Raw genomic sequence first — 17,278 nt, forward strand, 5'->3', positions numbered from 1 at the left:
TTATGAGGGCTATTCCATTTCTTCTAAGCAATTCTTGCCCACAGTAGTAGATACAATGGTCATCTGAATTAAATTCACCCATTCTTGTACATTTTAGTTCACTGATTCTTAAGATATCTATGTTTACTCTTACTATCTCCTGCTTGACCACGTCCAATTTACCTTGATTCATGGACCTAACATTCCAGGTTCCTATGCAATACTGTTCTTTACAGCATCAGATTTTACTGTCATGAACAGACATATCCACAACTAAATGCATTTCCACTGTGGCCCAGCAACTTCATTCTGTATGGAGCTATTAGTAGCTGTCTTTTGTTCTTCCCCAGTAGCTTATTGGACACCTTATGACCTGGGGAGCTAATCTTTTGGTGTCATATCTTTTTGCCTTTTTATGCAGTTCATGGGTTTCTCATGGCTAGTACACTGGAGTGGTTTGCCTTTCTTTCCTCCAGTGGATTAAATTTTGTCAGAACTCTCCACTATGACCTGTCTGTCTTAGGTGGCCCTGCATGGCATAGCTCATGAGGGCCATGGCATAGCTCATAGCTTCACTGAGTTATGCAAGCCCCTTCACCATGATAAGGCAGTGATCCATGAAGAGGCTAGATTCTATATATATGCATTAATACATTATTTTTTCTGTTTTTTTTTTTCTTTCTGACTTACTTTACTTTGTATGACAAACCCTAGGTCCATCCACCTCTCGACAAATGACCCAATCTCCTTCCTTTCTATGAATAAGTAATATTCCAGTGTACATGTGTTTTATTTGCTCTGCTGCTGCTGCTAAGTCACTTCAGTCATGTCCGACCTGTGTGACGCCATAGACAGCAGCCCACCAGGCTCCTCTGTCCCCGGAATTCTCCAGGCAGGAACACTGGAGGCGGTTGCCATTTCCTTCTCCAATGCATGAAAGTGAAAAGTGAAAGTGAAGTTGCTCAGTCCAGCCCGACTCTTAGCGACCCCATGGACTGGAGCCTACCAGGCTCCTCCGTCCATGGGATTTTCCAGGCAAGAGTACTGGAGTCGGGTGCCATTGCCTTCTCTGAGTCGCTCAGTCATGTCCAACTCTTTGCAACCCCATGGACTGTAGCCCGCCAGGCTCCCCTGTCCATGGAATTCTCCGAGCATGAATACTGGAGTGGGTTGCTACTCCCTTATCCAGGGGTTCTTCCTGACCCAGGGATGAAACTCAGGTCTTCAGCATTTCAGGAAAATTCTTTACCATTTGAGCTACCCAGGGAGCCCCTCTCCCCCGATCCAGTGTATATATATATATCACAAATGAAGTGAAAAGACAGTCCTGAGAATGGGAGAAAGTAATTACAAAATAAGTAACTGACCAAGAATTAATCTCCACAATATACAAACAGCTCATGCAGCTTAATATCAAAAAAACCAAACAACCCAATCAAAAAATGGGCAGAAGACCTATATAGACCTTTATCCAAAGAAGACATACACATGGTCAAGAGGCACATGAAAAGATGCTCAATATCATTATTTGAGAAATGCAGATCAAAACTATAATAAAGTATTACCTCACACCAGTCAGAATGGCCATCATCAAAAAATATACAAACAATAAATGCTAGAGAAGGTATGGAAAAATAGATCCTTCTTGAACACTTAGTAGGAATGTAAATTGCTATAGTCACTATCGAGAACAGTATAGAGGTTCCTTAAAAAAATTGAAAATAGAACTACCATACGACCCAGCAATCCCACTACTGGGCACATACGCTGAGAAAACCATAATTCAAAAGACATACGTACCCCAGTGTCCATAGCAACACTATTTACAAAAGCTAGGACATGGAAGCAACCTAAATGTCCATCAACAGATGAATGGATAAAGAAAGCATTTAAAATTTTATTAAAGACATCCTTTAAATAGTATGTAATGCTATGCTATATATATATATATATCCTAAATACTCTTGTGAATAGAGAGAGTCATGTTAATAGTTAATATTAGTCTGGCAAGCCAAATTTTGAATTAATCACACAGTTGGGGAGAGATAACACTGTGATCTCAGGGTAAGAAAGAGCAGGAATCCTAATTCCAGACACTGGACTTCCCCTGCTTAGCTTCCCAAGTTATTAGTGAAGCTCAGGAAATAAGCAGTGTGGAAAGGGGAGCTTTGCATACCTGGGAGGGAATAATGCTTTTATTTGCAGCCCATGCTGCCAGAGGATTTCATCCAAGATCAATAAAAGCCAGGGTTTATTCAGACAGAATTGGAACAACCTGAACCACAGGGTGGGGATTCATTCCTATCCCCCTTGCCCATCCATATAATGGTATAAGATTTAGCTAAAGCACCTACTAGGATACACAGTAGCTACATATTTCCAGTGGCTGATTTTCTCAATATGCAATCCTGGTTTAACTACCAAAATCCAGTATGGAACAAGTTAAGAGTCTTCATTCAACCTTTTTTCTTCTAGTAGATATTTAAAATAATTATACTAATTAATTCACAGACTAAATGTGATTCAGATACTTAATCTATTAAGACATTACCTAATTACTCTGGAGCCCTCTTGTTCACGCAAACTCATTTAAGCACCTTAAACTCTGGTGTTATGGAGCAGATGACTCAACTTTACCTGAATAAACACTTAAGTACCAGTTAAGAACGAATACTACATCTTCATCTTCTTTTACATATACCCCAAAATACAGGCCATTTTGTACATTCGCCCTATGGAACAGGAAGTAAAAAATATTACACTATAGATATACATAGAATTTATACAAATATCACAAAAAATTTTCTCAATTCAAGAAATGCATATTATGCTGGAAAGTGTTTCCCAGATTGAAAGGCCCTGTGTGTATCTCCCTTTTACAAATCTGAATCATAACTTTCAGTTTTCAAAATTATCTGTGGAGATAGACTTAGAAAATGAACTTATGGTTGCCAAGGGGAAGGATAGTTAGAGAGTTTGGATGTTCACGCACAAACTGCTAGATTTAAAACAGGTAAGCAACAAGGACTTACTGTATAACACATGAAACTCTGCCCAATATTATGTGGCAGCCTGGATGGGAGGGAATTTTGGGGGAGAATGGATACATGTGTATGCATGCTGCATCCCTTCACTATTCAAATGAAACTATCACAACATTGTTGATCAGCCAGATCTCAATACAATAGTAAAAGTTCAAAAAAAGAAAAGAAAAATTGTCTGTGAAGAAGCTGCTAAAGGGAGGGGACATGGGGAGAGACCACAGGGGGATCGATCACACACCACCCACAGGAACTTTCATCTTTCTTCAGGGAAACTACGTGAGGGTCAGTCCCTTTGACTCTGTGGGAAAGTGAAGCTTCATGTAGATTTTGAAGCATTTTGGGTCAGAACAGGAATAACTCACCAGAATGCAAGCCACCAATCCTGCAGAACGTAGGCAACCTGGAGCAGGAAACAGCAGTCACTCACATACTGACATCACTGAGCCTCACACCCGCTCACTAGGATGGGGGACGAAAAGGCTCCACAACACAGAGATAGTCTTTCTGGTTCAGGTCTGCACCAAACCCCACACCCCAGATGACCACAAGTCAGGGGAGGGCATCTTACAAGTTAATATTTTTGAAAGAAATCCCCTTTTCCCTAGAAGACTTTGCTCCCCGGATATAATGTACTTCAATGCAAATCCAAGTGGACTGCCAAAGTCAGTAACAACAGAACAAATGTTGGGATTTTTCAAAGCAAAAAGCTTGACAGGTACAGTGATGGTCAGTCCTGGGTGTCGGCTCAGCTGGGCCAGTCTCCAGTGATTCAACTAAATAGTCATCTAGATGTTGCTGTGAAGGTATTTTGTGGATGTGGCTCACATCCATTATCAGAACCTAAGTAGGAGATCACTCTTAACACTGTGGTCACCTCATTCAGTCAGTCAACGGCCCTAAGAGCAAAACCCAAGACTTCCTGGAGGAGGAAGAAATTCTGCCTCAAGACAGCAGAGTGAGCTCCTCCCTGAGGTTCCAGCCTGCAGGCCTGCCTTTCTAATCTCACATTCACCAAGCTAGATCCTACAACCTCATGAGCCAAGTCTTTGAGATAAATCTCTTAATACAAATATTTAAAAAGAATTATAAAATTACAGTATAAATAGTATATAAATATCAAGCCAAGAGCATAAACCAAAATAAACTCCCTTACGTACCTGAGCTGCGATGTTTACTAGAATAAAGAAGATGATGATAGGCCAGTCAGCACCAGCTGTGAAGTAATTCTTATAGGTCTTAAAACCAACTTTTCCTTCCAAATGGTCCTCTACAGGTAGAGTAACCTGTATATTCTCAGTCTAGGAGGGAAAAATGGCAGTAAGAGATGAAATTTTAAAAATGAACCCCAAATTTCAAGAGTTCAACAATGCCCTCCACTGCAAAGCTGTGGGAATCAGAAATATCCCACACACTGGTAGGAGTGCAGGATGGTCCATCTCCTATGGATATAGCTATGGGAATATCTGGTCAAATCACATATGTGTTTACCCCTGGACCCAGCCATCCCACTCGTAGGAATCTATGAGAAATAATCAAACGCATTCACATGAGGTTATTCACTGTTGGGGAGCTTTGCTTAAAATAGCACATGACTCTAAACACACACAAATCAAAATAAATTAATGTATAAATGTAGAAACTTCCTCTAAAATAACACACAAAATGATATGGAGCTAATGTATCCCTCGAGATGACTGTGTCATTTCATGACAGAAATGTAAAACATACTTGGGGCTCAAAACTCTAGCCAAATACAGTAAATTGAGTTCACAGAGAGCGTTAAAGAGGAGTTTGGACAGCACGTTGCAAGCATATGATCTGAATCTATTTGGTTCCTAAATTTCAGACAGTGATTCCTGAGTTTAGAAAGTGAACAACTAATCCAAATACTTATCAGAATCATCCAGGCTCCTGGCTTTGGATATCAAGGAATATCTGTGTATATTTTTAAGGGAGATCTAGTGCATTTCTGCAATTCTGTCTGGAGGACTTAGAATGCATTATGCAGTCACAGGAGGCTAGAATGTCCTTGGCTCTACCCCAGCCCCTGGGATTCAAGGTCGATAAGATGTGGTTCTCAGTCTTGAAGGGTAAGAAAGGAGGATGGGAACTAACACCGAAGTGTCTACCGTGTATCAGGTCCTTTGCCCACATTACCTCTGGCCTATCACAAACCATCTGAGACTGAGGCAAAAATACTACTGTCAGTCACATGCAATGCTAGAACATTCCAACATACAGGAAAAGTAGCTGATTTAATGTGGCAACAGTAGGACTCAGTCTAACAGGGTCTTCATGTTAAGCCTCTGGATACATAAAAGAAGCTGGGGGCAACCAGCATGAGTAGGATGTAACTATGGTAAACTGAAGAGTCCTCAATCCGTGTGAGCCACATTCACTCAGAAATTCATAGCAGTGCACCCACTTCTGGTCTCCATAAGATTCTCCATCCTACACCCAAAGGGGAACCCCAAGCAGGCTTGCTCCCCTCATGCTCTTCTAACTCAACCAATTCCATGGAGCAAGACTTTGGGAACCTTAGGGTCTGCTTTGGGACTAATGAAGATGTCATGAGCAGAGCAGATGAAGGTCCATGAGACCACCAAGAGCAGACAGACCCAGGTGTGTTGCAGGATGAGAAACTCACTTCTTGGTCCTCTGGAGCCGCATCTTTCAATGAGGGCCTGGGAGACTTGAGAGACTGAACCAAAGACTCAGAGATGAGACTGGGAGCTCCTGGAACTGGAGATGCTTCAGACTGCTCATTCCCCTTCTCAAAAAGGGAAAAAACATCTATCCCAGATTTTAGGAACTCAGAGTAAGTTCCTCTTTCCACCGTTATCCCCTAAAATAAAAATTTTGAGAGAAATTAATTTATATTTGATAACATTCAGTTCACTTCAGTTGTTCATTCATGTCCGACTCTTTGCAACACCATGAATCACAGCACGCCAGGCCTCCCTGTCCATCACCAACTCCCAGAGTTTACTCAAACTCATGTCCATTGAATTGGTGATGCCATCCAGCCATCTCATCCTCTGTCATCCCCTTCTTCTCCTGCCCCCAATCCCTCCCAGAATCAGGGTCTTTTCCAATGACTCAACTCTTCCCATGAAGTGGCCAAAGTATTGGAGTTTCAGCTTTTGCATCAGTCCTTCCAATGAACACCCAGGACTAATCTCCTTTAGAATTGACTGGTTGGATCTCCTTTGCAGTCCAAGGGACTTTCAAGAGTCTTCTCCAACACCACAGTTCAAAAGCATCAATTCTTTGGCACTCAGCTTTCTTCGCAGTCCAACTCTCACATCCATACATGACCACTGGAAAAACCATAGCCTTGACTAGACAGCCCTTTGTTGGCAAAGTAATGTCTCTGCTTTTGAATATGCTATCTAGGTTGGTCATAACTTTCCTTCCAAGGAGTAAGTGTCTTTTAATTTCATGGCTGCGCTTACCATTTGCAGTGATTTTGGAGCCCCCAAAAATAAAGTGAAGTTGATAATATTAAACCAACCTAAATACTAATCAAGAGAAGTTATCTGGTCTTAAATTATCATTTTAGAAAAAAAATGATGCCTGGGTCTAGAATTCTTATTGAGAAATCTAGTTCACTTAACTCAGTACAGAACTGAGCATTGTGTTCTCTGCCAAACCCTGTCCCTGTGTTACGTGCTGGGGGATATGAAAAAAACATGTGTTCATGTGTTAAAAATGGAGGCCATTGACATGACTACCCTGGGCACTTAGGGAGGATCAGCACAGTCTTTTTACACAACATGGAAAGTGAGAGAAGCCTCATGTGACAATTCCAGGAAAGAAATTTAAACTTAACCTAGAGGTGGGCACAAGCACATCTACATACAGGTAAGAGTCTCTCATTAAATCTTCACTGACCACTGTCACTGTCACACTATCATGTGCCCGGCCAGAATAATAGGAACCAGCCCTGGACAGAAAATCCATGAAAGGCATTTCCATGGTCTCTACAACTGCCCCCACACACTCAGCAAGTTCCCAACTGAAAATTCAGTATTCCACCTGATAAAGTAATTAAACAAGGAGGCCATGGGACTGGAGTGGCTCTAAAGCCTTGGCAGTCTGTGTCCACAAACCAAAACCTAAGCCAGAATCAATTCACTCAGATCTGAGATAAAACTTAGGAACGACCAACCACAAGCAGCCAGCTAAGCTTCCCCAAATCAGGCAACTGCTTAAAATACAGCCAATCAAATCATTTCTTTGAACACATGTGACATATCCTTGCACAGTTTCTCTCCGTGACAAATTCATTTAAAATAATGTCTGCAGATGTTTTACTATTTTCTGACCCCTGAAACCAGACTCAGCTCCTTCCCTCAGTAGCAAATAAAACATTAGTGAAAAAAATCTCAGGATGCAAAATTCATTAAATGAGAGCAGCTCTGGTTAAGGCAGCTCAGGTGGAGGGGGATGACCAGGACCCTCGCTGGGACCCCTCTCCCCCTCTCCCTCGAGGGGTTCCACTGGGAGAAATACAGGAAAGCATCTGGGTACCATCAGATACTGCAGAACTAGAAAATGATGCAGGATATATTATGCCGTGTTCCACTTGGGAGGTGAAATTCACATATCTCTTTAGTGAAATTACCACTCACCACATCAAATCTGTAATATGCAAATTTAAATGACTGGTGGTACAAAGACAGCAATTTCACTCAACAGTCAAGCACTGACAATTCCGGAGGGATGAGGGGACAGCCATCCTCCATCTGCTGTGAAGAGAGGGACCTGACAATGAGGATGGACCCCAATTCATGCAGCGGTGCTCACCAGTGGACAAATAGTTGTTTTATTAGTACTAAAATTGGGGTAGTGTCCTCAAAGGAAGCACTAAGGGGGCCCCAAAACATCTAGAAATGGGTGAAATAGGTTACACTCCTGCCCACTGATCCTGTGCTCATAACACTGTCAACACTGGGGTTTACACACTAGAATCGCCTCCTCTGCACATGAAATCAACTGCTCTCGAGCTTGAGAACCCTTAGCCCCTCCCCCCATTCCTAGAGGAGTGGAGAAGGGCTGACACATGGAACTGCTTCTAGAGAGTTAGGGGTTCTGTATCTTAATAATCTTTCTTAGAGCAGAGATTCATTTCAGAAGTCAGGGCCTATGGAGCAGTCAGGGGTTAATGACAGAGGTGCTGAGGCCCAGAGGTAAACAAGCCAAGGAGTGAAGCATCAATGACCTCTAAGTCTGAACACTTCTCACTAATCTCCAACACACCACCAACCATGTTAAGAGTTGTGGCTTGGATGGTGCCCCCTCCTCAAAAAGATGTGCTCAAACATGACACCTGGGGATGTGATGACCTTATTTGGATACAGGGTCTTCACAGATGTAATCAAGTTAAGATGAGGTCATACTGGAGCAGGGTGACCCTAAAGCCAATAAGACTGATGTTGCTATGAGAACGGAAGAGACCCAGACTGGCATGGGGACGATGGCCACAAGACATCAGAGGCAGAGACTACAGTGCTGCAGCTGGAAGCCAAGGAACACCAAGGAAGGCCGGTGAACACCAGAGGCTGGAGGGAAGGATTCTCCCCTGGAGCCTTCAGGGAGAGCATGGCCCTGCCAGCACCTGGATTTGGGACCTGTAGCCTCCAGAAGAGGGAGATGATAAAGTCCTGCTGTCACCCAGCTTGCAGTGCTGTGATACGGCAGCTCTAGAAACTGATACCATAGCCTGAGCTCACACTTCTGTGTTCTCAGCTTTACTAAGACTCCTAACTGCTTCTTCTGTCACCCCTCCAGTGACCATCAGAGGACTCTCTTAACTCCCACATCAGATGACATCCCCCTTCTGCTCTGGACCATCCAAGACTTCCATTCCACTTCCGGACTCCCTGTCCACAGCTCAGAGACCAGCTCCTCCCATCCCCCTGCTCACTCTCCTCAGACACTCTGGTCTTCCTGCTGTTCCTCCAACCTGCCAGGTCAGCTCCTTCCTTAGGACCCCCTGCCTCAGACCCCCTCCCCCAGGTTACTGTGTGGCCCCCACCTTCATGTCACTCAGACCCCGTGGAGCACCAGCTCCTCAGGCAGGCAGCCAGGACATCACCCTCTTTGTCACATCCTCCCCATCAGAACAGGAGTGCAAGGAAGGCAGGGCCTTGTCCTCCTGCTGCACAGGCTCCCACACATATTGGGCACATAGAGGCCTCGGCAGGGAGACCAGAGACTGGGACACCAGCAGAGAGGACGTCTCTGACCTGGGTGCTCAGCTACCCAACCTTACTTCTGGTGTTAATGGAAGATGCTCTTCTGGCAAACTATGTATGACAATGACCTGGATACCAACAGATCTTAGAATCTCCAATTTCTAAGTGATACACTTTGACTTAAGTCAAGGAAGAGGAAACTAAAAAGTTCTAAATAAAACTGCAACATTACCCTTAACAAATTTCATTAGAATAGTGATGATTCAATAACATTGTGGTTGTACTTTTATACACTTTAGGGTTTATATGGCTTAGAGTGTGATAATGACATTTCTACAGGGCTTTAGGTTCATTATCCAAGGCATGAACACCAGCTCTGAGAAGAAGGGGGCAAAAACTGAGGGAGAAGAGGCCGTTTACCATGAACTCAAAGAGAGTGACCTGCAGGGAGGTCTGTCCTTCAACATAACTGAGTGTTTGCAATTCCACGGATTTCTAGAAATTACTTACATCTTTCAATACCAGAATCTGACTTGCATCTTTTAGGTGCTGCAACTGATGAGTGACTAAGATTGTGATCTTATCCTTCAAGGCCTGGCAAACACACCTACAAATATAAAAGGCACAGTAAGCAAAAGCACATTAATGGAATGCCTCAAACTGAAAACCTATATTTTGAAAACAGTGAGACAAAGACCACACAGCAGTGAAAGATCTTTAGTTTAAGTACCAAATCGATAATAAAAATTAAATAAACATAAATCAATTAATCCAACTAGTTTCTTAAATTTATCAGCAGCAAATTTGAATCTAGTGCCATAAAAAGTTCTTAAAACCAGTCTACTGAAGGAGGCAAAAACAGCTAAGTTTCTTCCTCTAAAACTCAGCTTAACAATTATTTACATTTCATAAAGGAAAACAACTGAGTAATACTGAGATCTCAAAACTTGACTAAACTAAAACACTATTTTATTGCTATTTGGGAATGGGAGAAGAGGGATCAATGTCATTTAAAACTTGTGTACATTCTTAGACAGCTTTCTAGGAGATCATTTATAATTTATGATGTAAATATTCACAACAAAATATTAATAGATTCTTGGTAATCTTTGCCAGACTGCATTTGCTAGACACATGTTCCCAAAGAATATTAGATAGAAAATGAATGCCAGAGTGGCCTCCATGAGTCACTACAACTCCCAGTTCCCTCCAGGAATCATGTCTTTCATTTGGAGTGAACACCTTCCACATACGAAAGTAAAAGAACAGAATCCAAATGGCCCAAATCACAGTGGAAATCACCCAATGACTCAGAGCACCCACCAGTTCTCTTAGTCAAGACACCCCTCACTATTCAACCTTAAATTGTTTTCACAGTAAAAAACAAACAAAAAAACTACTCCTACATTTCAAATGTAGACCCCTAGGAACTCAGCCCCAGTGTCATCCCACAAAGTCCACAACCCCTCCAGGGAAGCAAGTGGGTTTGGGGCCCCAGTGACCACAGGCAGGGCTCCAGGCAGGTACTCTGGGAGCCCGAGCCCCTTGCAGAGCAAATCGCAGGAACCTGGACCAGAGTTCAGCCTGTGAGTGAGTCAGATGGAGAGTCTGGAGGCAGCAGGCTGCAGCTCAGTCCCTCTCATGAGCCTGACATCAGATGAGCAACCCAACCTCAGTTTCTTCATCTCAAAACAAGATCAAACAACTCATCCACATGTTCTGAGAAATCAAACCACCAATCTACTCAGCAAATGTCAGCTTTCTTTTCCACTTCTCCCTAAACACGAGCAGTCATGTGCTTTGGACTCGGGTCAGAAAACTCTTAAGGAGTCACTCTGGACACTGAGTCTGTGATCAAAAACAAGACCCTGGAATGTAAACACATATACCATACATTTGCTAAGTCCAAAAGGATTCATTTTTACATTTTGACATGTGTTAGCTCAGCATTCATACCTAAGTTTCTTGACTAACAGCTTTTCAAATTTAGTACTAAAACAGATTTTTTTCTCCTTGATTCATAATTGCCTGCCAATAATCCCTTAAATTGGATGTTAATCAAATCTGACAGGGTGTTGTGTCCAAGATGAACCAACCCAAAAGTTTTAAGATGTTTTGTTCCTAACATCCCATCACAGATGAGGTAATACAAATAATTACAATGAAGAGATCAGTTAATGCCTTTGAATTTTTCATAAATGATGCTTTTATCCATATCACTAGAAAAATACACTATTTTCCAAGTTTTTAAAGATTTCCAAGTCATGCCATAGAAATGACTGAGTCAGCAACCAGTTGTATAACAGTTATTCCTATATAAAGGCTGTGTTAATCCTATAATCCCACATATAATCCTATATAAGGATTCTATTAAGACAGGATGCATCTTGTGGTGGAAGTGATACAAGAAAGACAGAGGCCCCACCTCCATTCATTCAATCAGCAGAAGTTTGCTGAGGAGCCAGGCACTGTCCTAAGTGCTGAGGATCCACCCACAGGTCAAGACAGAAGACAATACTCTGCACCGTGTAGAGGACACAGTGAGCAAGCATAGAAAACCCACTATTGGACTGTGACCTGTGCTCTGAAGGAAAAAGAAGAGCAGCTGCTGTCTTAGATGTGGAGACACGGGAGCCCTGAGACTAAGCGGGGAAACATCCTGGAAGAAGGCACAGCAGGTACAGGGTTCCTGGGACAGAACACGCTGGGCTGAGGTGCTTTCCTGCATTCATAGTTTATGGGTGGCGGCGGTGGTGGTGGTTTAGTGGCTAAGTCGTGTCTGTCTGACTCTTGCAACCCCATGGACTGTAGCCCGCCAGGGTCCTCTGTCCATGAGATTTTCCAGGCAAGAATACTGGAGTGAGTTGCCATTTTCTTCTCCAGGGGATCTTCCTGACCCAGGAGTCGAACCCGGGTCTCCTGCACTGCAGGCAGATTCTTTCCCAACCGAGCTACAATGGGTGGCAGGGGGACTCATAAATGGTCAAGTGCACCCACTGAGGGCTGGGGGAAGACAGAGGGCACCGCGACCCCTGGAGGAGCAGGAGGGAATGGCAGGTCCCATACTCCACCTTCCTTCTGTGTCCTGGGGCACTGCTCCCTGGCTCTGGAACAGAGGGACCAGTATGCACAGACAGACAGGGGTGAGACAGGACCCCCACAGAGCCAGCTCAGCTGGACACCAAGTGGGTGTGCAGATGAACTGGAAAGGCTGATGGGAGCAGACAGCAAGGAAGCCTGTTTGTTTGAGGACCTGGAGCTGCTTTGTGAATGTGGTGGTGGGTGGAGGTGAGGTGGGAGGAGGTGTGTCCGTGAAGGGCTGGAGCAGGTGGGTGAGCTGTGTAGACAGGAGGGTGAGCTGTGTAGACAGCAGTGTGGGAGTCTGATCAGGACAGACCCCAAGGTCTGATGATGCAGGAGGCAGGGGTCTAGTGATGTGGGGCTGAACCAGGATGGGATCCATGGCTGGACACAGGTGAGACTGCATCAGTTCACATAAGGCCCTCACCTTCTGTAGCTGATAGAATCCACTGTGTTCACAGCATAAAGCTGTAAAAGTCATGAACCTCAATGACCTTGAATATAAATTCATGACTGAAGGAAACTGTTAACAGCAAGCTAAGTGTGAGTCATTCATTTGTAATACAAAACCCTCCTTTTGACTAAGCTTCCACATGACCACCATACCTCACAGCATATTGTTCCATCTGATTCTCTGACTTGAGAACACTCTCCAGTTGCTGCTGAGTGGTTTCCTAAATTTCTTTCACGCTCTCTGCTTTAACTTTCCCTAGAGAATGTAGTTCTGATTATAAACAACAGTCTTAAGCTCGCTTCTATCAAGTATATATCCAAAATGGTATACTCAAAATATTTGAAAAGATTTTATAAATATCTCCAGTGTTTGAAAAAGAACTCAGGAGAACTTCTGCAATCAGCACCATGTACTTGGCACCAAAATGCCTTGCTCTCCCCTCCCTGTAACACAGATGCAATGACCAGCAGAATCTGTTCCTGCCGTGATGGAGAACTTGTGCAGATGCTCACAAGATGGGGTGACACACATTTGTGAGCTCAGGGTGGGGCGCTGGGAACAAGGAGGCTGAGCTACTCAGGATGCCAGGAGGGTGGGGGTGGGAAATCCCTGTCACAGCACAAGCTCCTGTCACTGAACTGATGATAAGACACAGGCACTTCTCTAAGGGAAAATTCATCAAGTCATGAAGAGGAGAGGCTGGGAAAGGGGAGGTCAGATCAGACAGCTGGGGACCATGCCATGTGTGATCTGCCCTGTTCCCTCTTGTTCTCAAGGATTCTGTGCTACTATTCAGGTTTGTATGTGTGTTACAATATACCTAACATGAAATTTACGATTTTTGCTATTTTAAGCATACAGCTCAGTGGCATTAAGTACATTCACATTGCTGTGCAACCATCACCACCATCCATCTCCACAACTCTTTTATCACCCCAACACCAAGCACGTTTTATACAAGGTCAGATTCCACCAAAGTCTAACAAAGCCTGCTTAGTGGATGTGGAATCCCAGCTCCTAGCCAGTTCCTAGTGTCCAGAGCCCAGAGCTCCTCACAGGCCTCCCTCTCAAACTTACTGACCCTGCTGAAGTCTCTGCTTTGCTATTCTGGACCTGCTGTAAATCAATCATGTCCCCTCAGATTCACATGTGGTCACCTGAGTCATCAGTACCTTAGAATTTGGTGTCATGAACTTTAAAGAGGTAATCATTACGCTTAATTATACTGGACCTAATCTAATCTGACTGGTGTGCTTAGATGAAGAGACTAAGACCCAAGGACAGAGACACAAGCATGAAATCAATAAAGTTAGAACACACTCCCTCACCATGCACAAAAATAAACTCAAAATGGCTTAAACACTTAACCATAAGACGTGACACCATAAAACTCCCAGTAGAGATCACAGGCAAAACATTCTCTGACATAAATTATACCTATGTTTTCTTTGGTCAGTCTTCTAAGGCAATAAACATATAAGCAAAAATATACAAAAGGGGGCTTCGATGGTGGCTCAGTGGCAAAGAATCCACCTGCCAGTGCAGAAGACACGGGATTCTTCCCTGGTCCAGGAAGATCCGACATGCACAAAACACCTCAGTCCATGCACCATAACCACTGAGCCTGTGCTCTGGAGCCCAGGAACCTCAACTACTCGCCCACATACCATAGAGCCCAGGCTCTGCAACGAGAGAAGCCATCACCATGAGAAGTCCACACACCACAACTAGAGAGTAGCCCCTGCTCACTGCAAGTAGAGAAAACCCCGACCGTGCGAGGACACAGTGAGGGGATGTGATCAGAAGCCAAGGAGACAGGTCTCAGGAGAAACCAAACCACCCATACCTTGAACCTGTAGCCTCAAGCACTGTGAGAAATTTAATTTCTATTCTTTGAGCACCCCCATCTGTGACAACTTGCTATAGACTGAATGTTTTCCTCCTCAAAAGTCATACATTGAGACCTAATCCCCACTGTGTTGGTATTAGGAGGTGAGGCCATCGGGAGGGACCAGATCATGAGGGTGGAGCCTCCATGCAAGGGATTAGTGTCCTTATAAAAGGGAGCCACATGGCTCTCACCTCTGCCACCACATGAGGCCGCAGGAATCGGACCCTCACCAGACTGAATCTTTCAGCACCCTGACTAGGACTTTTCTAGCCTCCAGAACCTTGAGAGATAAACTTCTGTTATTTCTAAGCCACCCAGCTCTGGTGTCCTATGAGAGCAGCCTGGACAGGCACAGTCCTAGAAACACAGGACCTGACAGAGAGAATTTCCAAACAGCTCCTCTCTGCTACACACCCCGCCTCTTCCAGGCGAGGATGTGCCTGCTATTCCCCTCACAGCCCTGCTTCCTCCTCCCTCCACACCTGAGATTCTTCTCCTCTTCCTTCAGCAAAGGACTGGGTCCTCCTCTCAGCCTCCACATACCTGCCCCACCTTCAGGCCCCCATGACACTTCCTGCCCAGCTCCAGGCACAGGGACCTTTCCAACTTCAGTGAAAGCCTCCAGCTGACACTTCCACTTTACATTCCGCACTTAATATCCTGTATCAAAACCCTCTAAACCCTGACTAGGCTGAGCTTTTTCCAGGCATCTGTCTTAACAAGCTCCACATAGATACAGGTTCCTCAGAAGCAGGAATGAGAGCTGGACGTCCCAGTCTCCCTTATTCTGCCCAGTGTGGGTCCTTCCCATTACCTGGCTCACTGTCCTTCTTGTAAACTAAGAGGTTTATGAAATAACATCCGTAAGGGCATTTGATCTTAGTGCACACAGCAGGGTGTTTATAAGTGCAGCTGGAAGGCTCATTGGCTTTAACAAAGTGAACAACAGCAAGTGACCTGACCATGGGGGAGATGTGAAGGCTGTTTTAGAAGAAAAACAAGTTTGCAAGGCTTTCAAAAAGGCCAATCTAGACTCCATAAGAGGCCTCAGTCAGTGTGTATTAGGGCACATTATACACAGAAAAGAATCAGAGTTGTTCTACTTTAGTCATTGTATAGCCAACCAGGAGCCACTGACAAGTTCAACATTTTAGAAACAGGAATGAGAGTCAAGACTTAAGCTAGATTATAGGTGACACTACATTGTAGGTCTAAGTATTAATTCTAATAAGCATCCATGAAATAACATGCAATGATTGAAATCATACTCAGATGTGGAATACATGATTCTCAAATTCTAGACTTTATTAAGTCTAGACTTAATAAAGACTTCATTTCCAAAGTGATAGAATAACAAGCATAAACCAACAGGGTCTTTCCATGGAAGCCCTATGTCAGTACTGAAAACTTCACTTCTAACGTGCCTTAAGCCAATAATGGAGGGAAAAAACTAGCAGCCAAGTACCGAGTCATAGAGTCTCTCTCTCTGATTTTAAAACCCCATATCGTCTTTCTTATTCCTGGAGTCTGGATCCACCTGGAGTGTCTGGCAATCAACTGCAAGTAGCAGGAGGGAAGCTGCCATCTATCCCTGACTCTCTAAAGCACGGATGCCACTGCCCCCCACACACTGGAAGCACCTGCTGTATTTTCCTGTCCTGACCTCTTCATGAGGCAAGATTTCTCTACGATGGATCTTCTGTGGAGGGAAGGGAGGGGAGGGAGGGACACCAGGGCAGAGGGAGCTGAGTCTCCTGGAGCATAAAGACCTTTCTGAGCTCTCTTCCATCATCTCTGAAGGGCACTTGGAAAGAAGAAACAATAGAAAACAGGAGCAAACTCACTGTTCAAACAAGTGCCTGCTGAGTCCTGCATCCACTGCGCTGAGTGGATCATCTAGGAGGTAGATGTCTGCATCCTGATACATGGCTCTAGAAAACATAGAGAGATGTCAGGAGACGACACTTCACACTCCCTGGGTCTCATCTCTGAATCATGATGGTGTCCAACAACTTCAGGTTTCTTCTACAAACCCAGGGAAAGGGCCAAGACTTCACACCGGCCTACCGGTGAGCGGGGTCTGCGTGCTCACGTCCAATAGGAGCCGCGAAGGAGGAGGAGCAGGATGGCAACTGAAACCCCATTTACCTGGCGAGGCTGACCCGGGCTTTCTGGCCTTCACTCAGCGGGGTTCCTCTGTCTCCTATCTCAGTTAGATCTCCTTCCTTCAAAAGCTGTAAATCCTATACAGATAGGAAAGGGGAAAAATAAAAAAATATAAATTGTGTTCTACTAACATCTTACAGTTTTAGCATTAGTTTCTCATACAAGTATTTGATTAACATGCATATATGCTCAGCTGCTAAGTCGTATTCAACTCTTTGTAACCCCGTGGACTAGGACTTGTCAGGCTCCTCTGTCCATGGGATTCTCCAGGCAACAACACTGGAGTGGTTTGCTGTTTCCTCCTCCAGGAGATCTTCCTGACCCAGGGATTGAATCAGTGTCTCCTGCGTCTCCTGCACTGGCAGGTGGATTCTTTACCACCGAGTGACCTGGGAAGTGACAGCAGTGGGAATAAGTCAGAGTAACTAAACTGTAACCTTGAAAATTAAAAGAAAAAAAAAAT

The 17,278-nt window shown here is 44.2% G+C and overlaps 1 protein-coding gene across 1 annotated transcript in view; it reads right to left on the reverse strand.

Moving 5' to 3' along the window:
* The window catches only part of LOC147361932 (ATP-binding cassette sub-family C member 4-like), a 153,504-nt gene that overhangs the window by 86,397 nt on the left and 49,829 nt on the right, over positions 1-17,278 (reverse strand). Inside the window, exons 12-18 of the mRNA XM_086330249.1 lie at positions 16,798-16,892; positions 16,494-16,580; positions 9,734-9,830; positions 5,671-5,868; positions 4,181-4,321; positions 3,386-3,423; positions 2,617-2,711 (exon numbers count right to left, since the gene is read on the reverse strand). Of these exons, the coding sequence (XP_086186375.1) occupies positions 2,617-2,711; positions 3,386-3,423; positions 4,181-4,321; positions 5,671-5,868; positions 9,734-9,830; positions 16,494-16,580; positions 16,798-16,892 (751 nt within the window). The remainder of the gene's footprint in view (positions 1-2,616; positions 2,712-3,385; positions 3,424-4,180; positions 4,322-5,670; positions 5,869-9,733; positions 9,831-16,493; positions 16,581-16,797; positions 16,893-17,278) is intronic.

This window comes from Bos grunniens, chromosome 12, assembly GCF_055505025.1.
Source record: "Bos grunniens cultivar Pamir isolate PY7600 chromosome 12, Bosgru_T2T1.0, whole genome shotgun sequence".
Classification (NCBI taxonomy): Eukaryota; Metazoa; Chordata; class Mammalia; order Artiodactyla; family Bovidae; genus Bos; species Bos grunniens.